Source organism: Arachis hypogaea, chromosome 14 (assembly GCF_003086295.3).
Source record: "Arachis hypogaea cultivar Tifrunner chromosome 14, arahy.Tifrunner.gnm2.J5K5, whole genome shotgun sequence".
In the NCBI taxonomy this organism is placed as follows: domain Eukaryota; kingdom Viridiplantae; phylum Streptophyta; class Magnoliopsida; order Fabales; family Fabaceae; genus Arachis; species Arachis hypogaea.
This window is the reverse complement of record NC_092049.1, coordinates 137,504,822-137,529,969: the sequence shown is the minus strand read 5'-3', so window position 1 is coordinate 137,529,969 and position 25,148 is coordinate 137,504,822. Positions and strand designations below refer to the sequence as shown.

General features: G+C 34.9%; 3 protein-coding genes and 1 long non-coding RNA gene across 6 annotated transcripts; 2 read left to right on the top strand and 2 right to left on the bottom strand.

The window, feature by feature from the left end:
* Nucleotides 1-658: 658 nt before the first annotated feature.
* Nucleotides 659-4,211, top strand: LOC112744496 (ATP-dependent zinc metalloprotease FTSH 6, chloroplastic). Of its 2 annotated transcripts, none has more exons than XM_025794151.3 (5): nt 659-1,621; nt 1,891-2,431; nt 2,540-2,853; nt 3,042-3,282; nt 3,696-4,211. In XM_025794151.3, exons 1-5 carry the CDS (start codon nt 1,032-1,034, stop codon nt 4,035-4,037), a joined length of 2,028 nt encoding a protein of 675 aa, XP_025649936.1. In that variant the 5' UTR covers nt 659-1,031; the 3' UTR covers nt 4,038-4,211. The 2 variants fall into 2 exon arrangements, with proteins under 2 accessions (XP_025649936.1, XP_025649937.1); XM_025794152.3 differs by having other exon boundaries at nt 700-1,621; nt 1,894-2,431.
* Nucleotides 4,212-4,418: 207 nt separating this feature from the next.
* LOC112744497 (amino acid transporter AVT1I) lies at nt 4,419-13,960 on the bottom strand. 2 transcript variants are annotated; one of them, XM_025794153.2, is made up of 3 exons: nt 12,646-13,960; nt 5,455-6,065; nt 4,419-5,174 (listed from the first exon to the last, which is right to left on the bottom strand). In XM_025794153.2, the coding sequence occupies exons 1-3, from the start codon at nt 12,830-12,832 to the stop codon at nt 4,653-4,655; spliced, it is 1,320 nt and encodes a 439-aa protein (XP_025649938.1). In that variant the 5' UTR covers nt 12,833-13,960; the 3' UTR covers nt 4,419-4,652. The 2 variants fall into 2 exon arrangements, with proteins under 2 accessions (XP_025649938.1, XP_025649939.1); XM_025794154.3 differs by lacking the exon at nt 12,646-13,960 and adding an exon at nt 6,344-7,093.
* A 235-nt stretch (nt 13,961-14,195) lies between these two features.
* LOC112744495 (uncharacterized) lies at nt 14,196-15,995 on the bottom strand. Its single transcript, XR_003172806.3, has 2 exons — nt 14,798-15,995; nt 14,196-14,715 (listed from the first exon to the last, which is right to left on the bottom strand). It is a non-coding gene; the product is annotated as an uncharacterized lncRNA (long non-coding RNA).
* Nucleotides 15,996-22,562: 6,567 nt separating this feature from the next.
* Nucleotides 22,563-23,903, top strand: LOC112743336 (uncharacterized). The gene is made up of 3 exons (XM_029292555.1): nt 22,563-22,883; nt 22,917-23,450; nt 23,547-23,903. The coding sequence occupies exons 1-3, from the start codon at nt 22,563-22,565 to the stop codon at nt 23,901-23,903; spliced, it is 1,212 nt and encodes a 403-aa protein (XP_029148388.1).
* Nucleotides 23,904-25,148: the final 1,245 nt, after the last annotated feature.

Here is a 25,148-nt window from a genome sequence, read left to right as displayed (position 1 = left end):
ATTATGTAAGAACAAAAGGATCTGAGATGATAAGTTGATAACTTTTATAGTTCTTTTTCAAGCCAAACACTTGTATTAATTTCTGTTTTACATGATTTATTGATTTTTCGTCTTTTCACATGTCATAATGCCTTCTGTAAATACAAAAAAATAAGATGTTCTCAATTATGCTTTAGAGTTAGGTTAATAATTTTCATATTAACTTCTTGCCTTTTTGGTGCTTTGTTTATTATTTCATTTAATTTTTAATGGCAACTCTACTTTATTTTATTTAAATATATTGATTTTCTTAAGTCTTGGTCTTTTGGATATGAACTTCTAAGCTAATTCACAATTCTATATTCAATTATCCATAGATTAATCAAGAAAAAGAAAACACCATGAAAAATTAAAGTTATAATGCAGACGCTGAAATTTTGTTGTTTTTTTTCCAAGGAAATTCCATTAAAGGCATAAATTGGGAGAATAAACTAATATAGCAGCATTCCAATATTTTTTTTATTAACATAAATATTCCTCTAGAAAAGCCCAAGTCACATCCATATTCTATAAGTCAAACTTAAAAATATAAACATTTAATAAGGTGGCGACATTTTGATGCAGTCTAAACAATCCACTGTTACCACTTCAACTTCTTCCAAGTGTGTGGCTGTGACTTGAGATTATGTTTTTATATGCCACAATATATCTTCTACAGTCACACTCTTTTTTTGCACTTTTTAGCATCTCTGTTCTAAGCATGCAAAGGAAAACAAAAGGGCCAAAGAACAGAACATAGAAGACCCTTCCTGAATGAAAAACAAGACAAATATAACACAAAATCCTCCAACTCAAATGAAAATTCCATGTTGAAACTGCTAGAACCTTCCCATTTTCTCTCTTTTTAAAACAAACTTTATTTATTACCACTGACCTCCAGATCAAACTATTCAAACTGGTTAATCCACTGAGGAAATCAGAGAGTGCAACACAATACTATAAGAAAGACCCTTTTATTGAATATTCAAGCAAATTTTGTAGTGTTGGCGAAAATGTCTTCTGCTCTATTATCTCTCTCAGTTTCTCCAACTTTAGTATACAAGCCTCAAGAAAGGAAAAAGAACAAAGAGAACAACACATGTCCATCACAACCTTTGTTAGAAACCAAACTCAGCAAGAGGAAGTTGTTACAATCATCTGTTATTGGATTAACTCCAACATGGCTGGGGCTATCTTTATCTTCTGCCAAACCAGCAAATGCTGCAGAACCAGATAGCCCTGAATCTTCAACCTCAACTAGGTTAACATACTCAAAGTTCTTGCAGTACTTGGATGAAGGTGCTGTGAAGAAAGTTGACCTGTTTGAGAATGGAACTGTTGCTATTGCTGAGATATACAATCCAGCATTGGAGAAAATCCAAAGGGTCAAGGTTCAGTTACCAGGGTTGCCTCAAGAGTTGCTGAGGAAAATGGAGGAGAAAAATGTTGACTTTGCTGCTCACCCTATGGATGTAAGTTGGTGGCCTGCAATATTTGATTTCTTGGGAAACTTTGCATTTCCCTTGATATTGCTTGGTAGTCTACTCTTGAGGAGTTCTTCAAATAATCCTGCTGGCCCCAACTTGCCTTTTGGACTAGGAAGGTATGGATTTTAGCATATGACATTATATATGATTTATAGTGTATGATATGATGTTTATAGTTATATGTAAACGGTCCATAACTATATGAATTTTACCTTAAGATATGATATATGATATACTCTGCATCAAAATAAATGTCACTTTGATATTCATCATAACTGCGTTAATTTTAGCATATGATAGGATATTCACCATAACTATATGAATTTTAAAATATGATATGATCAGCATAACTACATGATACACTTTTATTCCATGTTTACTTCAGAAGTAAGGCAAAGTTTGAGATGGAACCAAACACAGGAGTGACATTTGAGGATGTAGCCGGAGTTGATGAAGCCAAGCAAGATTTCCAGGAGATTGTGGAGTTCTTGAAGACACCAGAGAAGTTCTCGGCCGTGGGAGCGAAGATTCCGAAAGGGGTCCTTTTGGTAGGGCCACCAGGGACAGGGAAGACATTGCTGGCTAAAGCAATTGCAGGAGAAGCTGGTGTTCCATTCTTTTCTCTATCAGGTTCAGAGTTCATTGAGATGTTTGTTGGTGTAGGTGCTTCAAGGGTGAGGGACTTGTTCAACAAGGCAAAAGCGAATTCGCCGTGTTTGGTGTTCATTGATGAGTTAGATGCTGTAGGGAGGCAGAGAGGTACTGGCATTGGTGGAGGGAATGATGAAAGAGAGCAAACACTGAATCAATTACTCACTGAAATGGACGGATTCACCGGAAACACTGGTGTTATTGTCATTGCTGCCACCAACAGACCTGAGATTCTTGATTCTGCATTGCTTAGACCTGGCAGGTTTGATAGGCAGGTAATAAAATTTTGTGTTTCATAAGCATGAAATAATTTCTATCTATAATTGAAGTTGAATCCGTGTCAAGAAACACGTCATTAATGTTTATTTTTATTTTGTCTATAGGTTAGTGTTGGATATCCTGATATAAGAGGGAGGGAAGAAATCTTGAAAGTTCATAGCAACAACAAGAAGCTTGCTAAGGATGTCTCTCTTAGTGTCATTGCCATGAGAACTCCAGGATTCAGTGGTGCAGACCTAGCAAACCTCATGAATGAAGCTGCTATTCTAGCCGGTCGCAGGGGAAAGGAAGAGATCACGATGAAAGAGATCGATGAGTCCATCGATAGGATCGTGGCAGGCATGGAAGGAACCAAAATGACTGATGGCAAGAACAAAATTCTTGTGGCTTACCATGAAGTTGGACATGCTGTTTGCGCGTAAGTACATCAAATACTTGTTCATAGTAGATTGATAGAGAAACTTCCAAATGCTCAAGTTCAAAATAGGCTTATGGTTTTAGAGCTATAGTGAAAATTGCCAATTGCTTCATATTGTTACTATAACTCTATTGTTCACTAAACTTGGATCCCTTTGAAGTCTTAAATTTTGAGTTTATATTTTGCAGGACATTGACCCCAGGGCATGATCCAGTGCAGAAAGTGACTCTAGTGCCGAGAGGCCAAGCCCGGGGATTGACATGGTTCTTGCCAGGTGAAGATCCAGATCTTATCTCTAAGCAGCAACTGCTTGCAAGAATAGTTGGAGGCTTAGGAGGTAGAGCAGCAGAGGAAGTTATATTTGGTGAAGCTGAGATAACCACTGGTGCTGCTGGGGACTTGCAACAGATCACCCAAATAGCAAGACAGGTAACTCTTCTTTTTGGGATTTTGGATTTGAATGCTTGAGTTTGGGATGATAACAAGATGGCATGTGAAAAGTTTTTTATTGATAACATAATCAAGCTTTACTTGACTTGGATTGCTTACGCTAACAAGTCAATCTTATGATCTCTGTTATTTGAACATCTAAAAATAGGTGTTATATATACATATAACACCAAATAAGACCTAAGGGTTCATATCAGGTGTTAAAGAATTTTATAAAGACATCCAATCTTGTATTGCTATCTCAACAAAAGTAATCGAGTCAACCATCATTATAAAAGTCTTATTGATGCAAACATCTTATTGGATTACAATATCAAACTCTTATATTAACAACTAATGATGCAACAGTATGAAAATGCATTCTGCTGATAAATGACTCTCCTTTGAAACAGATGGTAACAAGGTATGGCATGTCAGAGATTGGACCATGGACATTAACTGATCCTTCAGCACAAAGTGGTGATGTTGTGTTAAGGATGATGGCAAGGAACTCAATGTCAGAGAAACTAGCTGAGGACATTGATCAGTCAGTGAAGCAGATCATAGAGACAGCATATGAGATTGCAAGGAATCACATAAGGAACAACAGAGATGCAATTGATAAGTTGGTGGATGTGCTTCTTGAGAAGGAAACTCTTAGTGGAGATGAATTCAGAGCAATCTTGTCAGAATACACTGATATTTCTTCAATCAAGACAAATAGAACACCCATCAGGGAGCTCATTGAAGCTTAATCATATAGCTTTGTGTTGTAAGTAAGGACTAGAATTGTACAGTGTATATAGTTATATATAGTTAGTTTATTTTATAGGGTGCTTGAGTTAATTTGATGAATCAACAGGTAGTTTCCTGTTAGTTGGCACAATTTTTTCTTTTCATACATTTTGAGTACAATCTCATATTTTCAACTCTCTCTCTCTCTCTCTCTCTCTCTCTCTCTCTCTCTCTCTCTCTCTCTCTCTCTCTCTCTCTCTCTCTTAAATGGAAACTGATATAGCTTTCTGCATAAATATATATATGCTCTCTTAGTATTGTAGAAGAATGATTCTAGAAAGTAAAAAAAATGGCATGGCTTCTTTGAATTTTTATCAAGTTCATGTGATTAGAATGCAATGTTTTCTAAATACTTAAAACATTTATGTTATCATAATATCATAGTAAAATTTACCACTCATGATTAGAGGTACATAAAAATGGAACAGCTTATGTACTAGCGCCTATTCACTCATGATCCTTACAAGTTAGGACATCTACAAAATTGATCCACTAAACTACACCAAATCTTACTTTACCATGATTTTGGTCCCTGCCAATATATTTTACAAAAAAAAAATAAAAGGAATAAAGGACTAGATATTAAAATGGTGCACAATATCCATGAGTGAGGTATATGTTCCAGCTATTCCAATTACCACAGCTGCTACAATTATAGCCACTATGGCTATTGTTTCACACCCCAAAATCCTGTATTTTCCTGAAATCTTCAAGTAGCATGAGCATGGAAGAAGAATTGAAGCTGTGACACTTAGAAATGCTCCAACCAGAGACATTAGTTCCCCAAATAAAGGCACAGTCAAGGCAATAATGACAGTGCTGGTTACCATCATAGTGCTGACCAAAATTTTGGTGAATCTATTCTTGTACTTTCTTGGAAGCAAATTTTTCAAAGCATTGGTGATAGGTGTTGTCATCAAAGCATACTTCGATATTGGATTGACCAATGTTGTGTATATTGCTACTCTTGAGCTTAATTTGTCTATTGGCAGGTTCAATGTTACTTGTGATTGAACGTTTGGACCGAACATGAGGTATCCGATTATAGCCATGGAAGCATAACCAGCTGTGGTTAAAAAAAAGCACACAAATAGAACCTGCAATGTAAAGAAAAAAAACCAAATTTGATGAGAAACAAAAACAACTCCTCTTGTGTGAAAATTTTACATTAGCTAGTCCTGCATGATGTATACTTTTTATCAACAATATTTTGCCTTTCGGATCTCTGATCTTTACTACGTGTTCTTGTTAGAAATGATGAGGATATACACTAGTCTGAGTTATATACTCCTTCTATGAATGAGTGTAATTTTTCTACATATGGACTAAAGAAACAGATCATATGCAAAACAAGCTCAAAAGATGCAGAGGACTCACATTAGAGAACTGGTGTTTGTTCCTCATTGAATTGTACAATGTAGGGAAGACAGGGTGAGCACAATAACAAAATGCATACAAGCTAACAGATGTGGGGATTCCACTCAAATTCAGAAGAGTTCCCTTGTGACTAAAACCAACTCCGCCAATTGTCGCAGTCCAAGATATCGAAATGATGATAATAGCAGAGGCAAACACACCACTTGCAGATACATAAGAGAGCATGTTCATATCATCCAACCAAACAGTAGGCAAGATTATAAGAGCAACCAAAATCACAAAGAATTGCTTCCCACTAATTGTTAAACCAGCCACCAATTCGAGCTCAACGTTAGGGAAAAGCTCATTCAAGTTATCACCCTCAAGAATCAAGAACCCTATTGAGACTAAGTAGAGTTCCATGTACATTGACACCGACACGATTAGTCTTCCTATTTTACCAAATGCAAGCTCCCCAATATCAGGGTAGGTTCTAATGTTCGAATTCTTGTCCATGCATTTCTTAATCAACACACCTGCATAAAATGCTGCCATGGCAATAGCAAATAGAAGAGTTAAGCTTAACCACCCTCCAGATGCTAGAGCATATGGAACTGAGAGTATCCCAACACCTGAAACAAACAAAAACACGTTATGGCATCGTATAAGTTTCTATCCCAACAGAAAAAATAGACATTTATATTACACAACCAGAAAAATTAAAGATAATAGCCAGCATATAAGTGTCAACAAACATAATCGACTTTTAAAATTAAAACAAAAAACACACACACACACACAAACACAAACACATGGTGGACATAGTAAATTGTAATTAACATGTAGTAATTACAAAATGGTGGCTCCAAAAATCAAACACTTATACAATGAGAATCATAAAGAAGAAAACCTGAGATAGCATTGAGTCCATTTAGGGTGGTGTGAAAGAAAGAAGCAGGCTTTGTATTGGTAGAAGAGTGATGAGGGTCTATGAGCTTCTCCTCATCTATGGCTCCCTTATTGAACTCAGTTAGCAAAGGGACACTCAAGGATGAATCAATGTCCGGTTTTTCCGTCATTATTGTAAACACAACAGAAAAAAGGAACAGAGTTTGGAAATCTAACAGGTTTTGGGTCCTAGATTCTGGATATACCTAAGAAACTATGTTCCTCTAGCTGCTAGTGTTATATATAAACACACACGTTTCTTTTATAGTTTTTTGTAGGAAACTGCAAGGAACTAACACACACTCGTTAGTCTCCATACAGAAGTTAGTTTCCGTTGAAAACGTTTATGGCGTGGCTATATAATTTTAGTTTTTGCTACTATACTATATAGTAATTTTAAAATTTTAATCTTAGGTTAACATCAATTAATGGTGTGTGAATTAGGCCAATAAATTATAGTTCAAATAGCGTAGTCTCTTCATATTAACTTAAAAGATTACAAATTCGAGTCTCTTTATCTTAATAAATTAAATCGATAAAATACAAATTATAATTCTTTGAATAAAATTAAATTAGATTGAAAAATAAAAATCAAACCAATATCATTTAAATCATAATAAATTATATTAATTTTACATATTCAAATGATACTGCAAATATAGTCTTATTTCATTATCAAAAATATTAATACACATATTTTGTTCTTTTGAACATATCCATATTGAAGGTATTTTGTTTGGAATACCAACAGAATACGTGTAATATTTTTATTATTTATTTTATTGATAGTAACAACAAAATTAAAAATATTATTTACACATTAAAATTAGTTAATGTGTATTAGAATTTAAATATATATAAAATTTAATTTATTAATATATTTTATATTTTATTATATATTTTATATTAATAATTAATTTTAATACTCAATTTTAATATATTTATCACAATTATAACAAAATATATCAGAATATAATCATTACTTTTTAAAAAAATATAATAAACAAAAATAATAAAAAATTAAATTATTTTATAAATTTAATTTTAATGTGTATAGTATAAAATATTTTATAATTGTATAATTATATTTATTTTTTAGATAATTATTTACATAATTAATATAAAAGATAATTTTTATTAATATAATATTATATAATTAATATATATATAATTATTTTATACTAATAATATATTAAACTTAAATTTATTATTTTATTTATTTAAACTATTTTTAATTCAATATTTTATATCAACAGACTGGAAGGTACATTTACCCATGAACTTTAATTTCAATTAGTCAAAGCATGTGACGTGTTGTTTGGAGAAAGCAGAAGTATGAACCAACTTGGATAATGCCGTTTTCTATTGCTGTTTTTATGCTATATAATAATAAAATAAAGGTTTAAACTGGGATTCAGGGGACCAATTTCACATTGAATCCTATATAGAATATAATAAGATAAAAATTCAAATACAATTAATTTTGTATAAAATTAATAATTAAGATTTGTTAAATAAAAATTTAAACAAATTAATTAAATTATTAATTTTTATATAAAATTAATTATACCTAAATTTTTATTATATAATATATATTATTTGACCAACTCATGTGCTATTATTAAATTTTAAAGTTTAAACAGCATACTTAACACATAGTAACACTCGGCATTTATGATATCTGTATTCTATTTATTCCACAAGCTTAGCGTAAAAGAAATACACATATTTAGATGAGTCATTATGTATGGTCACAGATATATGATGAATTTTAAAATTTTATAAAATATAAAAATATGGTATATACGGTAATTAAGCCGCTTTTTATTTTTAATATGGGGGAAGGGTTGGGGTGTAACAGCATTATGGAGAATAGGGGTGCTTTTCATGCATGTGGTGTCAGGAGGCTAAAATCGGACCGAGCGATTTGGAATAAGGAACTCGGACGGTCCGATTAGAGGAGATCTACAAAAAAATAATTTTTTTATAAAATTCGGACGGTCCGTTTTGATTTAAAAAAAAAAAAAAAAAACTAAAAACGGAGGGTCCGTTTTGTTTTAAAGGAAAAATTAAAAAAAACACAAATGGAAAACTGAGGGTCCGTTTTCAGTTTTTTTTTTTTTAAAAAAAAAAAAAACTGTAAACGGAGGGTCCGATTTCATGTTAAATAAATAAAAAAAAAACAAAAACTAATCGGACGGTCCGATTTGTGATTAACGAATTTTTTTACAAAGAATTCGGACGGTCCGATTTCTCCCTGTCCCACATTTGTGTCTAACACTTGTATACACCATAACCAAGCACAACTCACACACTCTTCCAATATAAAAAAAAATTAGCCTAATTAAGCTGAGTGTCTAACTTCATAGTGTGTGACTCGTGGAAAATAATAATCATTCCCAAAAATATGGTATTGGAGTGTGGGTCAGTTCTCACTTTTGGTGGTGCCATTAAATAAATAGTAGGGGTCCATTGTGGTGTCCATGGAGTGTTGCCACATGATAATTAAGTCTTAATCATTACTCTATAGACCACACGATTTTCTATAATAAGTACATATGGGAATTAGAAAAGTGTATGGCCTACATTACTATTCATGAACAAGAGAATTTTTATCAAACTTCTGATGATGAATAGTATAAAAAGTGCATTTTAATAACTGAATTTAGACAATTGATGTTAGACTTCTATATAGCTTTTTAATTTTGATATTGAATTTATAATAATATTTTTTAATAATATATAAAATTTGGTTTATTTTTTTTATATGAAGATCATAAATTTGATTTTCAATTTATGAAGTTTAATTTTTTTTTAATTTTAAAATATAAAACCAATTTTTTTATTTGTAAACTTACACAAATTTAATTTTTTAATTTGTGAACTTTAATATTTTTAAAAATTTTTAAAACACAAACTGACCATTTTATGTATGAATTTACACAAAATAAATTCTCTGATTTTTAAATTTATACAAATTTGATCTTTTAATTTATAAACTTTAATTTTTTAATTTTAAAACACAAATTAGATCCTTTAATTTATAATTACTTTTATACTAAATTAAAACACACCACTTCTCATAACTAAGAATAATACAACAATAATTTTCATATAAAAAAAAATCAGCCACTTCTATACATCTATGCTAAAAACAAGGGTATAAAATCAATAGTAAAAAATTAACTATTGTTGTATTCTAAGAAATCTGTTACTCTTAGTTGTTACTTGTTTTTTATTATTATTATTATTATTTTTTTTTTAACCAAAGATAGGAGACTCGAACCCGCAACCTCTTAATTAAGTATGGAGAGACTATGCCATTTGAGCTATTACTCATTGGCCTTAGTTGTTACTTGTTAGTATTTATTAAATCGATCGATTTAATAATTTTTTTTTTATTTTTTCAAGAAGCAGTTTAATAAAGATTGTTTTTAAAAGTTTTAATAATTATATTTATTAAAATAAAATAAAAATAATTGTAAATAAGTATAAATTATAAAAATTATCTTTAATAAAATTATTTTTAATATTTAAAATAATTTTAATACACATGAATATAATAAAAATAAAAATAAATATATATTCATTAATATATAATTATATTAAACCTTTTAATTAACATAAAAAACACAATTTAGTTTTAAAATAATTTTATAAATCCTTCTAGTACCCATAAATTTTCAAAGTTAAAATCATAAATACATATTTTTTATTTAACAGATAAAATGAGGAGTTTTAAATACAAACACACAAGTTTATCAAACCAAATCATAATTGAATTATAACAAGTTCATTAATACACATTAATCCATAGTGGAACCCCATAAAATTCAGTTAACTATTTTTCTAGTATAATGCAAACATTTTAGAGCCTCATTGATTTTGCTTTTATATATTTTTGGATAAATCATTTTTTTTAATTTATCAAAAATTTTTAAAATATCTCTAAATTTTATTTTGTTTTAGTTTTGTCTCTAAAATTTTTTATTTACATCAAATATACTTCAGCAGTTAAATTTTCAAAAAATTTAATGACATAATTTTATACTTAACTTATTTTTATTGAATGTTGTCCTTATAAAATTATTATTGAATTGATCATAAATTTTTAAAAAATTAATTATATATTTGATATAAATAAAATATTTTTAAAACAAAATTAAAATAAAATAAAATTTAAACTTTACTTTTTTTATAATCCTTGTTGATTTTGCTTTTAAATGATAAGTATCTTAGAAATAAAAGATATAAAAAGAATGTGGTTGGAATCATATCAAAGGATATATTGACTGAGACACACTATATATTAATTAAAGTACCAAATAAATACTAGCAAGTCGCAACAGATCCTCCCAATTAATTGCTTCTACCGAATTTTACGGTCTATGGGAACAATGAACATATAAAAATGAATAGTCAGCTAAACTAAAAAGATTCCTTCATAGAGAAAGATCCAAAAGAAAAAACACAAAAATGTTGCAGCTAGCTGGATGCTTATTGAATTTTCAGGACAAGTTAAAAAGTGCAATGAGATCGAGATGAGGCTTCATTCACCACTGCCACCCACACACATTATCCTCTACTCAATGGGGACCAATATATCCTTTGAAAATTCTAGACTTCCTCACACCATATATTATATTTAATTAATTAATGTCACAAAAATAAAAGAGAGAGAAAATTTATGGTGGGTAAAATATCATTTTTATCCCTAATGTTTGGAATAAGTCTTATTTGTATCCCTAATATTTAAATTGTCCTTTTGTATCTTTAATATTTGTAAAAGTAATTGGGGAATGCTAGGAGGACAATGACTTTGTTGAACAATATGAATAACCACCAATCAAATAAAATCACACTACACCTCCAAATTAACCCTCTAAATTTTAATATTAAAATAATCATCCGTACACTAGTAAAATGAACATCCGATATATCTATTATTTACATTGTTTAATATTTTCATTGTTTACCTATACTTTTCCAAAGTAATTCGATGTTACCTTGCCATCAATCACACGTTATGAGCTTTAGTTTGAGTTTTGAAAATCTCTTTTTGAAGTTAAAATACAAATGTCTGAGACAGAACCGATAATTCATTCCGAAAAATAGTTCATCAAAAATTGAAACTAAGTCCTACAATATTTACATAATTTATTTTTCTAGGGACATAATTGAACCTAATTAAACATAATTAGTGGGTACAATATTGAAATCAAACACATCCAAGTGAGACCTAATTAAGAATGAATATATCCAAGTAAGAATAATTAAAAAATACAATCTGATTTGTTAGTATAATTGATGGCAGAATAACATTGAATTACTTTTATAAATATTAGGGATATAAATCGAACAATTTAAACGTTAGAGACAAATATAGAACTTACTCTTTGCGGACAAAAATGATCTTTACTCGTTAATTCTATGATATTTATGTGTTGGTATTTAAATTTTATTTAATTTATTTTTTAATAAATTTTAAATTTTTAAAAATTATTTATTTTTATATTTTTAAATTAAATATTAATTTTTTAATTTTTTAATAAATCAGACATTTTTTTAGACACTATAACAATCATTATAAGATAAAAACCTAATTTTATGATGTTTATAAATTAATATCTAATTTTTATCTAATTTATTATTTTAAATAAATTTTAAATATTAATAATTATTTATTTTTATATTTTTAAATTAAATATTAATTTTTATTTTTTTAAATAAATTAGACATTACTTTTTAAATATTGTAGCAATTACTTAAAATAAAACTCTAGCAGTCATTTATTATTTAATCAAATTTGAGTTCAAAAAACGATTCCGTCTTGTACGGCATATTTGTTTTTTTTAATAAAAGATATATGTTTTTAAAATTTCAACTGTAATTTCAACGAAAATAAATGAATTAATTAACAATAATTTTATAATAACATTTTTTAATTTTTTACAATGTTTTTTGATTCGGCAAATTATTACATATATAAAATAAAATTCAAACCTTAAATATTTATTTAAATAAACTAATAAGTTAAGACCAATAAGCCAAGTAGAGTTCTTAAAAAGTAAAAACTATAACTAAGAGCGAATAATAGAAGATTAATGATTGCATTCATTCTCAGTACTAAGTTCTACATGAATTTATGCAAAACAAAACAAACATAATATCCAGATCAAAAGTAAGGTACCAATAATAGTAATTAATGATGATGATTGTGATAGAACAAAGAACGAAAAGAGGGTGAAAGAATGAATAATATACCCGACAAAGCATTGACCCCATTGAAGCAAGTGTTGACGAACGACGCGGTGCCATGTCCATGGCCATTGCCATGTTCCTCATCATTACCAGAATTTTGGCTTATGTCCCCATCTTCTTCTTTTTCAACAATAATAAGTGGTTTGTTGAGTGTACTAATCTTGTCATCTTTATGCATGCCTTCTTCCATTGATTCTTGTTTATTGAGGCAAAAGATATTGAAAGAATTCTAAATCTTCTGTTATTTGTTCTTCTCTTACGACATTATTTATATAGGCACTAGTAGTTGTAGTGAGAACTCAGCAGTGTTGGTATTATTATTATTATTATTATTATTATTATTAAGTGGTAAGATATTACTAGCCAACAAAATGTTAAAAAAAATAGAAAAAAAAAAAAATATCTGCTGATATATATGGTTACGTCTTACGTGTTAGCTAATATATAATTTGTGAAATTTGGGGGTAGATAGCTACAAGCCTACTATGAGCTCGATGCTTGTGTTATTGAAACTCGTCACGTTTTTTGTTTTGATATAGTTGGGTGGATATCTCATTAAGTTCATTGACATGTTCCTAATAAATAATAATACTTTCATCAATAACATTCTGAAAAATATGGTTTATGCTATATATTATATAGTGCTCATGATGATCATGTGGACCAAGTATAGATTAAGTGCCACGTATATATGTGTAATAAAATAACGTTTTGTTTACGTAGCCAGCCACCATTAGACGCCAGCATATTTAGTGTATTATAACCTTGCTCTTTAATTAGTTTAATCTGAAAAAGAAGTAATAATTATGGTAATGGTGAAATTAAAATAACAATCATACTAATTATACATCAAAATCAGTTATAAATATAAAATTAGTATATATACCTGTACGATATATAAAAAATATTTAATATTTTATTTATATCTAAAATATTTTTAATAAAAATATTTTTAGTTTAATGATATAGTAATTTTATTTAAAGATTATCATAAAATGTTTATAAAATAACTAGTATATAAACTTACAGAAAAGAAAAAAAATATATATATACAATAAAATATATATTATACTTTTTATCTTTAATGTATCAAAATTTTTTAAAATTATTAAAAAAATAAATTTATTTAAAATGAAAGTAATGTGATTAAGTATAATTTAATTAGATGTAATTAAAAAATAATTAAATATTATGTACAGTAAAAAATTAATATTATTGAAAGATAAAATTAAAATTTATTTTTATGTATCGTTTTTGTCCTTAACGTTTTCGTCCTATTTAAGTCCCTAACGTTTCAAAATCGTCTCAATTTTGTCCCGCCGTCAATTCTGTTAATGGATCCTTAATGGCAGGATAACATTGAGTCAATTTTGAAACGTTAGGGACTTAAATAGGACGATTGAAATGTTAGGGACAACTTTAGAATTTACCTCAAACGTTGGGGACAAAAACAATACTTTACTATAAAAAAAGTAGGTCAACAAACTATATCTAATTATAGAATATTATTTTGAAGTTATGAAATACACAAATAAAATAATAAAACTATACCATTTATGTTCAAATGCCTTTGATATATATGCAGAATGTCATCTGAAAGTTGCGACCAATAATTCTCGCAGACAAAGACAGATCTCGTAAGACAAATATTTAAATAGATACTTTTTTTTTAATTCCCGTACTTTTCCAAAATCTTTATTAATAAAAAGTGTGGATCCATAATTGATATTTAAAACTCTCATTGTTTCTGAAAAAAATTACAAAATAATATATAATTTAAAATTTATAGTTATATATGTATGACTAAAAATACTATAGAAAAGAAATAGAAAAAAGAACAGAGAGAACAACACATGTCCATTACAACCTTTGTTAGAAACCAAACTCAGCAAGAGGAAGCTGTTAAAACCATCAGTTATTGGATTACCTCCAACATGGCTGGAGCTATCTTTATCTTCTGCCAAACCAGCAAGTGCTGCAGAACCAGATAGCCCTAAATCTTCAACCTCAACTAGGTTAACATACTCAAAGTTCTTGCAGTACTTGGATAAAGGTGCTGTGAAGAAAGTTGACCTGTTTGAGAATGAAACTATTGTTATTGCTAAGATATACAATCCAGCATTGGAGAAAATCCAAAGGGTCAAGGTTTAGTTACCAGGGTTGCCTCAGAAGTTGCTGAGGAAAATGAAGGAAGAAAATGTTGACTTTGCTACTCACCCTATAGATGTAAGTTGGTTGGTCTGCAATATTTGATTTCTTGGGAAATTTTGCATTTCCCTTGATATTGCTTGGTAGTCTACTCTTGAGGAGTTCTTTAAATAATCCTGCTGGCCCCAACTTGCCTTTTGGACTAGGAAGCTATGGATTTTAGCATAGATATTATATGATTTATAGTGTATGATATGATGTTTATAGTTATATATAAAAGGTCCATAACTATATGAATTTTACCTTAAGATATGATATATGTATATACTTTGCATAAAAATACATGTCACTTTGATATTCATCATAACTGCATTAATTTTTTAGCATATGATAAGATATTCATCATAACTACATGAATTTTGGAATATGATATGATCAGCATAACTACACGATACACTTTTATTCCATGTTTACTTCAGAAATAAGGCAAAGTTTGAGATGGAACTAAACACAGGAGTGACATTTGAGGATGTAACCGGAGTTGATGAAGCCAAGCAAGATTTCCAGGAGGTTGTGGAGTTCTTGAAGACACCAGAGAAGTTCTCAGCTGTGGGAGCGAAGATTCCGAAAGGGGTCCTTTTGGTAGGGCCACCAAGGACAGGGAAGACATTGCTGGCTAAAGCAATTGCAGGAGAAGTTGGTGTTCCATTCTTTTCTCTATCAGGTTCAAAGTTCATTGAAATGTTTGTTGGTGTAGGTGCTTCAAGGGTGAGGGACTTGTTCAACAAGGCAAAAGCGAATTCGCTGTGTTTGGTGTTTATGTTAGGTACCAGAGTTAATAAGGACAAATAACTAAAATTTGTGATCGAGAAATAGATAGAACTGTACAAGAATATCGACAAACAGTGAAAATAATATGATAAAGTGGTAAATTACAATCTCTCACAATATATAAAGAAGTCTATAATACTCTCTTAGGTATTATGGAAATTCATACAAAGAAATTACACATATGAGAAACCTTACTATTTTTCTCTCTAAGTTTTCCTCACTAATTCTATGCAAAACATGCCATACATTAGCAAATGCCTTAACCCCCTATATATGGTATTTTGTGGAGGTGCATTTAATTTACAAGTTGATCAAGTTGTGCATAAATTGTACAAGTGTGTGTACTAGAGTCTTCTTTCACATTCATCTTTATCAAGTTGTATGACAAGTTGATAAATATCAACTTATGTAACAACTCATTCTTTGACTAAGTCAAAGATTACAACTAAGCTAACTTATCTTCAAGTTGCAAATTTTGACTAGAACTTTGACTATGCAAGTTGGACAACTTACAAGTAGTTTCATGAGTCTTCTAACTTGATAAGAACCATTTGCATCATACTTGATTATAGACCAAACTTAAATTCTATAATGTTCTTTAATATTCTTGAAACGTCATCATTCTCCACTTGTATCACTTGTAACCTCTAGCTAATTTTGTTGACTTCAAACCAAAAAAAGAATTTTACTTCTTCTTTTCACGATCTCCCACTCAAAATTGTTCTTTTGGTGTATTCATGCTACTCATATTTTCAATAGGCCAAGAGAAGGTCTGCACCAATTAAATTTATCTGTATTGATTGGTTTTGTCATGATATCTATAAAATTATCGTTGGTGTGGATTTTCTGCATATCCACTTTTCCTTCCTCCACTACTTCACGAACAAAATGATATTAAACACCTATGTGCTTCGTTCTTAAGTGAAAGGCTGGATTTCTTAAGATGTGTAAGTCACTCTGACTATCACAAAATATTGGAATCATATCCTGATTGTGCCCGAGTTTCTCCATTAACCTTTGCAACCAAATTGCTTCCTTACAAGATTGCATAACTGCTATATATTCAGCTTTTGTAGTTGATAATGCTATAATTGCTTGTAATTTTGATAACCAATTTACTGCACCTCTTACAAGTGTGAACACGTAGTACGTAGTGAATTTTCTTTTGTCAAAGTCTCCTGCAAAACCAGAGTCAACATAATCTTTGATGCTAAATTCAGATCCTCCAAAACATAAAGCAACATAAAAAGTTCCTTTGATATATCTCAGGATCTTCTTCACAGCATTCTAGTACTCTTTTCTTAGATTTGCCATGAAGCTGCTGACCATCCCGACAGATTGAGCGATATCTGGTCTGGTGCAAATTATGGCGTACAATAACATAAGGTTTTCCACTGCAGATGTATACAGTACTCGAGATATTTCTATCTTCTCTGTTTTACTGCTAGGACACAACTTAGAAGATAATTTAATATTGACAGAAAGTGAGGTAGATATTGGCTTACACTCTTGCATGTTGAAGCGCCACAAGACCTTCCTCAAGTAATTTTCTTAGGATAGTCAAATCTTCCTATCTTTTCTGTCTTGACAAATCTGCATCCCCAAAATCTTGTTTGCTGGTCCCAAATCTTTCATATCGAACTCCCTAGCGAATTGAGCCTTTAATTCCTGGACACGATCTTTGTTGGGGCCTTTTTTTTTAGCAAATTCATTCACCACCAGTCTTGTACGATAACGTTCTATCTGGTCGTGATTGTCACATTGTATTTTGTAAATCCATTTGTTACCAATTGCTTTCCTTTTGTCTGGGAGTGGGACAAGCTCCCACATCTTGTTTCTGTGTAGTGCTTCTATTTCTTCTTGCATGGCTGTCATCTATAAAGAAAAATCTGGACTTTCAACAGCCTCTTGAAAGGTTGATGGTTCTCCATCTTCAGTAACAAAACAATATGCATCATGGCAAGTCATGACATAGTCGGCATGCTATGATAGTTTTCTCAGTTCACGTGTTGTTCTGCGAGCTTCAGATGATTCTTGTACAACTTGCTCAAGTTTTGCTTTAGAAGAGTCATTTTCTTTAGATTTATGATATCTGTATTCTAATCAAAGGAAAAACTTTTACATTGGTGATAGTTGGTGGGTAAACTTTACTATATACTGAAATCAAACATTATTATATTTTCAATATGCTAATTGTTCGTGTTAAATTTAAAGTTGGGACAACATTATTGAACCGTTTAAAATTTTTTCGGACTGAAATATGTCGTTTAAAACGTTAGAAACCAAATTAAAAATCATTCCAAACATTGGAGATAAAAATAGTACTTTACTCTAAATTATATAAATAGTAGTTAGATATACATATAACGATTAAAATAAACTAACTTAGATTAGGCGAAAAATCAGCTCATTCGTTCGTTTAAATGAGTGTCCGTATTATGATACCACATTTTTTAAAAATTTAAAGTCATAAAAAAAAGCATATAAATAATTATATCTCTAATAGAAAAATTAAATGTCGCTTTATATGTATATATCAATTCAATGGCTAATTATAGACCATTAAATAGAGTTCTGATTTGTGACGATTAATCGTTATTATGCCCGCCGGTTAAAGGATACTATCCGAAACCAAAATTAATAAGCCCCAATAATTTCAAATGATGTACGTTATTTTTTTAATTTCTTTTTGGTACATGCAACCTAGCTATATTTGCAGCTGAATTCATAGTAATTAGCATCGCATTTGAATTTCTTAGAAAGATTGAGTATGAATTAATCCACAAAACTTGAGAAAACATGAACAACATATACGCCAATCAAAATCAACCATAATCTTCCCTACTTATTTCACTCATCATTATTTGGTAAGAAAAAATATTCTCTCATTAGAATAAGGAACGGAACTGAATCACAATTAGGGAAGTGAATAGTTGATAAGTACGTAAAGTGATTTGTTTATTTAGACTTTAGATTATGATTTGTTAAAAGACATTGACTATATATATAAGATCCAACGTGACTAACGCATTATTTATTCTCATTCAATATCAAAATCATTTGGCACACTTATTTGGAACTTATAATCTTTTCTTTCACATTTGAGTATTTGACTGACAAAGTTACTTTTACACTATCATATTTCAAATTTTCTATCCGTGGCCACATAAAACAAACTTAATAATCAAGAACGTAACAACCCCGGAATTATATAAAAAATGTTATGTATCATATACTACGTATTTTTATGTAGGTTGGCTGCTGTATAACTCGTCCGTCGATGAGTAGCTGTAAATCTTTCGTCGGAATGAAATATACTTTGACAATGAAAGAGCAGAAGGTGAGCACCTGTAAAAAGCACTCCAACACTCCAACACTAAATGGACTTTCTGCTGGGACCTGTGGAGGCAGATGACGGAGGCGAGCAGCGCGGGGAGAAAATGGTCCCCCGAAGCGGTAGGGTAGCCTCCGTGGCTTCCTTCCGCGAACGCACGAGATCCCCCCCCCCATCACCTCCCCGCGGCGAACTGAGCTCCCCTCGCGTTCCTAGGAGAGGCGACCCTTTTGGAGGAATGGGGAGTGATAGCGCCAGAATAATGCAAGAGCTACGTCACAGGGTACAGAACTTGGAGCGAGAACTGGCAAGCAGGAAGCGCTACCAGCCGGCTCCGAGGCAAGATCGTTCCCCAACTCCTCAAAGGAGAGGGAGAAGCCCCCGAAGAAGTCGCTCCAGACGTACCCCGGACCCCCGATCAGAATCAGAGAGCCAAGGAGAGAGTAGGGAAGTGCCAAGAAGACAGCGAGATCCCGTAATTTACACCCGACCTCCGACAAGAAATACAATGGAGGAAAACCGAGAAGACAGCAGAGAAAGACCAAAAAGAAGGCGACAACCCGTAATCATGGGGGCAACCCCTTTTCACCATTCCAACCTCGAGGTCTGGCTACCGAAGCACTTTGATAAGGCAACGAACATGAGGTATGATAGGACCCAAGACCCCCAAGAACATCTAACGGCCTTCGAGGCCAGGATGAATTTGGAAGGGGTGGGTGATAAAGTGAGGTGTCGCGCCTTCCCCGTGACCCTAGCGGGGCCGGCAATTCGCTGGTTCAACGCTCTCCCCCAAGGCTCGGTGACAACCTTTGCGGACATAGCCTGCGCCTTCCTGGCCCAGTTTACCACGCGTATCGCTAAAGCTAAGCACCCCATCAACTTGTTAGGAGTGACGCAGAGGAGTGGGAAACTGACCAGGAACTACCTGGACAGGTTCAATGATGAATGCTTGGAAATTGACGGCCTAACCGACTCAGTGGCCAGTTTATGCTTGACGAACGGGTTACTGAACGAGGATTTCAGGAAACACCTCACCACCAAGCCCTGTGGACAATGCAAGAAATACAAAATGTGGCGAGGGAGTATATCAATGACGAAGAGATTAGCAAAGTCGTGGAAGCCAACAAGCGGCAGCCCGTCTACAACTCTGGTTGTCATCCCGGTAGCGGGGAAAGGGGTAAGGAGCACCCCAAGGACGGAGGGCCAGCTAAAGCTTTCAATTCGTTCTCCCGGGTAGGGAAGTTTACAAACGACACTCCCTTGACAGCCCTGATCGTTGAGGTCTACCAGCAAATAGCCGAGAAGGGCATCCTATCGAAACCCCGACAACTCAAGGATAGAACTGGAGGGAACAAAAACCTCTATTGCGACTACCACAAGGGCTTCGGCCATAAGATCTAAGATTGTTTCGACTTGAAGGATGCTCTGGAGCAGGCGATTCGGGAAGGTAAGCTGGCAGAGTTCTCTCACCTTATAAGAGAGCCCAAAAGGCGAGATCATGACCGATCTGGCGATGATAGGAGCCGCGCTGTGAAGCCAAGATGAGACCCTGAGGAGGACAACGAGCGCGGCCTCACCATTGTGAACGTTGTAGTCGGAAGAGACGTGGCTCCGAGGTCGAAGTCGACATGCAGGAAGGATGCCAAAGTCTTGGCTGTGTCGTGGTCCAGTTCCACGTCCTCCTCCAGGAAAGTCCTGTCAATATCATTTGGACCAGATGACCAGTGGTTTAACGACTTGCCGGAGAGCCCTCCTATGGTGATTACAGCAAGGGTGGGAACTGGTCTGGTCAGGCGAATCCTCGTAGACACAGGAGCCGACTCGAACATCATGTTCCGTAACGTCTTTGATGCCCTGGGCCTACGAGACACCAACCTGAGAGCCCACCAACACGGTGTGGTCGGCTTAGGTGATAACTTCGTTAAGCCTGATGGAATAGTTTCCCTCCCAGTCTCTATAGGAGGGGGTAAAGGAAAGAGATCGGTCATGGCAGGGACTCCACCGCCTATAATCTCATCTTAGGAAGAAAAACCATCAATGAGTTCGGAGCTGTGGTTTGTACTAAGCTATTGGTAATGAAGTTTGTTGCTGATGATGGGTCGGTTGGATCCATCAGAGGAGATTTGGAAATAGCGGTTGCTTGTGACAACGCCAGTCTTTTCCTGAGGAAAAAGTCCAAAGAGGCAGCCGGGGTCTTCCTAGCCGACCTGGACGCAAGGGTCGAAGACAGAGCCAGACCAGAACCCGAAGGAGATATTGAGAAGTTCAGGGTCGGCGACTCGGAAGAAAAGTTCACCTTCGTGAACAGGAACCTCCCTCATGACTTGAAAGGACCACTGGTGAAAATGATTCGAGCAAACGGCAATCTGTTCGCCTGGATACCGGCCAACATGCCATAAATTGATCCCCGATTTATGTCACACCACCTGCCCGTCAGGGCAGAAGCTAAGCCGGTGGCACAGAGGAGGAGGAGGAAATGTCCCAGGAAAGAGCTAACGAGGTGGCCAGGCAAACGGCCAGTCTGCTAGAAGCGGGGTTCATCCGAGAACTGGACCACTCGACCTGGCTATCAAACATAGTCCTAGTTAAGAAAGCCAATGGAAAGTGGAGAATGTGCGTGGACTATTCTGATCTCAACAAGGCATGCCCCAAGGATTCCTTCCCCCTTCCTAACCTTGATGCTCTTGTAGACGCGGCCACGGGATATCGTTTTCTGAGTTTCATGGATGCATATTCTGGCTACAACCAGATTCCAATGCACCGGCCAGACAAGGAGAAGATGGCGTTCATAACGCCAGGGGGTACGTACTACTATTAGGTGATGCCTTTCGGACTGAAAAATGCAGGAGCAACATATCAGAGGCTGATGAACAAGGTATTTAGCAGTCTCATTGGCAGGATGGTGGAAGTGTATATAGACGACATCTTAATAAAGACCACCCAGGCTGAGGACCTCATCAGGGATCTGGAGACCATGTTTGCATCTCTTCAGCGGCACAACATGAGGCTTAATCCTCTTAAGTGTGACTTCGCTATGGAAGCCGGGAAGTTCTTGGGTTTTATGATAACCCAAAGAGGAGTGGAAGCCAACCCGAAGAAATGTGAAGTAATCCTGCAAATGAACAGCTCAGGGTGCGTCAAGGATGTACAAAGGTTAGCGGGAAGACTTACTGCCCTATCACGATTTCTCGGTGCGTCGGTAGCAAAGGCGCTCCTGTTCTTTAACTTGATGAAAAAGGGGATTGCGTTCGAATGGACCCCAGCATGTGAGGAGGCTTTCCACAATTTCAAGAAGATACTGTCGACACCCCCTGTCCTCAGGAAACCCAAAGACTATGAAGCACTATATCTATACATAGTCGTAACTGATGAAGCCTTGGCAACTGTCCTGGTACGAGAAGAAGGAAAAATACAGCAATCAGTCTACTTTGTGAGCAAGGTGTTGCAGGGCACAGAGCTGAGGTACAGTAAGTTGGAAAAGCTGGCATACGCTCTCCTGACCTCCTCTCGTAGGTTGTGACAGTACTTCCAAGGACACCAGATAATCGTTAGGACGGACCAAGCAATCCGTCAAGTGCTACAAAAGCCCGACCTGGCGGGCAGAATGATGACCTGCGCAATCGAACTGTCTCAGTATGACTTGCAGTACGAGCCCAGACATGCAATCAAGGCCCAAGCAATGGCTGATTTTCTGGTCGAAGTGATGGGAAACACTCCCGATACACCGAACACACGGTGGAAGCTCCATGTGGACGGAGCCTCCAACCAAACGTTCGGAGGAGCAGGAGTCATTCTAGAAAGCCCAACGGGAGTCGTATACGAGCAATCGATCAAGTTCGACTTTCCGGTGTCCAATAATCAAGCAGAATACGAGGCTCTTCTTGACGGCCTGCAATTGGCGAGGGAAGTTGGGGCCACCAGAGTTAAAGTATATAGTGACTCTCAGATTGTCACATCGTAGGTTAATGGAACGTATCAAGCCAGGGACTCACTGCTGCAGAAATACTTGGAAAGGGTCAAGAAGCTAAGTGAGGAGTTCGACGAGGTCACGGTGCAGCACGTTCCGAGGGAGAGGAACACACGGGCTGATCTCCTATCAAAGCTGGCAAGCACGAAGCCAGGAACAGGTAACCAATCTCTCATTCAAGGTTTGGTAAAAGAACCAACAGTGACTTTGCATTTAACCCAAGCAGACCCCTCATGGATAGACCCGATCACTGATTTCATTGAAGACGGTAAACTCCCTAATGACGAAAAGACGACAAAGGTGCTAAGAAGAGAAGCCTCCAAGTATACAATAATACAAGGCCAGCTGTTCAAGAAAGGGCTCAACCAACCTCTATTGAAGTGCCTACGCTCCGACCAAACAGACTACGTGTTAAGCGAAGTCCATGAGGGGTGTTATGGCCATCACATCGGAGGGAAGACCTTAGCCCGAAAGCTCGTCCGGGACGGTTACTACTGGCCCTCAATGATGGCGGACTCCAAAGAGTTTGTAAAGAGATGCAGAAGATGTCAAGAGAATGCCAAATTTCACAAAGCACCAGCAGTTGAACTAAGCCTGCTGACGGCCTCCCGACCATTCTCATAGTGGGGAGTCGACCTGTTAGGGCCTTTCCCGGTTGGACCTGGACAGGTCAAGTACCTAATTGTCGTCGTCGACTATTATACCAAATGGGTAGAGGCCGAGCCGTTGGCCAGCATATCTTCGGCTAATTGTCGGAAGTTCATATGGAGACAAGTAATAGCCAGATTTGGAATCCCAGAGGTCGTCGTCTCGGACAATGGGACACAGTTTGCCGACAAGAAATTCGGAGAATTTCTCGCCGTCTTAGGCATAAAGCAAAAGTTCTCGTTTGTTGAGCACCCCCAAACCAACGGCCAAGTCGAAGCGGCAAACAAGGTCATCCTACAAGGCCTCAAAAAGCGAATTGACCAGAAGAAGTGAGAATGGGCAGACGAGCTAGCCTCAGTCTTCTAGTCTTATCGCACAACTCAATAGTTATCTACAGGGGAGACACCCTTCCGGCTCACCTACGGGGTGGACGCGGTAATTCCTGTGGAGATAGGGGAACCGAGCCCGCGGCTACTTCTGGGAGGAGTCGAAAAAGCCGTAGAAAAGGGTTTAGTGGATGAAAATAGAGAGATGGCCCACTTGTCGGAGACGGCATTGAAGCAGAGGATGGCCCTGCGTTACAACGCCAAAGTCCTCAAAAGAGATTTTGAGCCGAGCGACCTAGTCTTACGACGCAACGACATCGGTCTTCCAACACCAAGAGAAGGACAGTTGGCGGCAAATTGGGAAGGTCCATACAGGGTGAAGGAAGTACTTGGCAATGGTGCCTACAAGTTGGAGCGGCTAGACTCCCATAACATGGAATGCAAGGAACCTAAGAAGATTCTATTCCTAGGAGCCGGGGCACACCCAGCGAGCAAGCGGTTTGCCGGCCTAGCCGGTTTAGTAAGACCCATACTACTTTATGTTTATATTACTCCCTATTGGTTGTTTATATAAATGATAATTTGCTACACTGATTGTCCCCCTAGTTTCAAACTTCTCATTTTAAATTTTGATACACCGTTTGAAATTGTTCAAATTATTTTGCCAATTCCATAGCGACACGGCATCCCGGGATTGATCACCCCAGGAACCAACAAAGTCGCAAACACTACAACAAACGGCTGCTAAGTAAAGCCAAGTTTGAGATATTCAAACAAAAAAGCCACGACCTGGCTTCATTAATTGCCAACGAGACGACAAATAAACGGTAAGCGGATACCAAGCGAGTTAATTACCAACGAAATGGCAAACAAACAGCAAATACCAGGCGAGTTAATTATCGGCAAAATGGTCGACAAGTAAACATCTACCAACAAAACGGTAAACAAGTTCGCTAGAACTACTCAAGTATTCAGAAATCTACATATTACAAAAATTTCAAACAAAATACAACAAGTAAGATTACATCATTTCTTTGGAATATCAACTATCTTGCCATCCTTGATGGTCTTGAAAATGCTAACGGCGGAGGTGTCGAAGTCCGGAGCTAGCAGTTTCACCTGAGCCTTGATAGCCTCCTCGGTCATCAGGATGGCATTCTTACCTTGCTTCATGGTCTCTTTATACTTCTTCTTCAAATCAGCTGCTTAAGTCTTGGCTGCGGTCGCTGACGAAAGATCCTCATCGTGCTCT

Excerpts from the sequence above, each read along its gene's own strand:
- LOC112744496 (XM_025794151.3), top strand. The coding sequence starts at position 1,032 with ATGTCTTCTGCTCTATTATCTCTCTCAGTTTCTCCAACTTTAGTATAC. Across the intron at positions 1,622-1,890 it reads TTGCCTTTTGGACTAGGAAG|AAGTAAGGCAAAGTTTGAGA; the intron begins GTATGGATTTTA and ends TGTTTACTTCAG. Across the intron at positions 3,283-3,695 it reads TCACCCAAATAGCAAGACAG|ATGGTAACAAGGTATGGCAT; the intron begins GTAACTCTTCTT and ends CCTTTGAAACAG.
- LOC112744497 (XM_025794153.2), bottom strand. The coding sequence starts at position 12,832 with ATGGAAGAAGGCATGCATAAAGATGACAAGATTAGTACACTCAACAAA. Across the intron at positions 6,066-12,645 it reads TGGGGTCAATGCTTTGTCGG|GTGTTGGGATACTCTCAGTT; the intron begins GTATATTATTCA and ends TGTTTGTTTCAG. Across the intron at positions 5,175-5,454 it reads ACAAACACCAGTTCTCTAAT|GTTCTATTTGTGTGCTTTTT; the intron begins GTGAGTCCTCTG and ends TTTACATTGCAG.
- LOC112743336 (XM_029292555.1), top strand. The coding sequence starts at position 22,563 with ATGACCTGCGCAATCGAACTGTCTCAGTATGACTTGCAGTACGAGCCC. Across the intron at positions 22,884-22,916 it reads TTGGGGCCACCAGAGTTAAA|GTTAATGGAACGTATCAAGC; the intron begins GTATATAGTGAC and ends GTCACATCGTAG. Across the intron at positions 23,451-23,546 it reads TGGCGGACTCCAAAGAGTTT|TGGGGAGTCGACCTGTTAGG; the intron begins GTAAAGAGATGC and ends CCATTCTCATAG.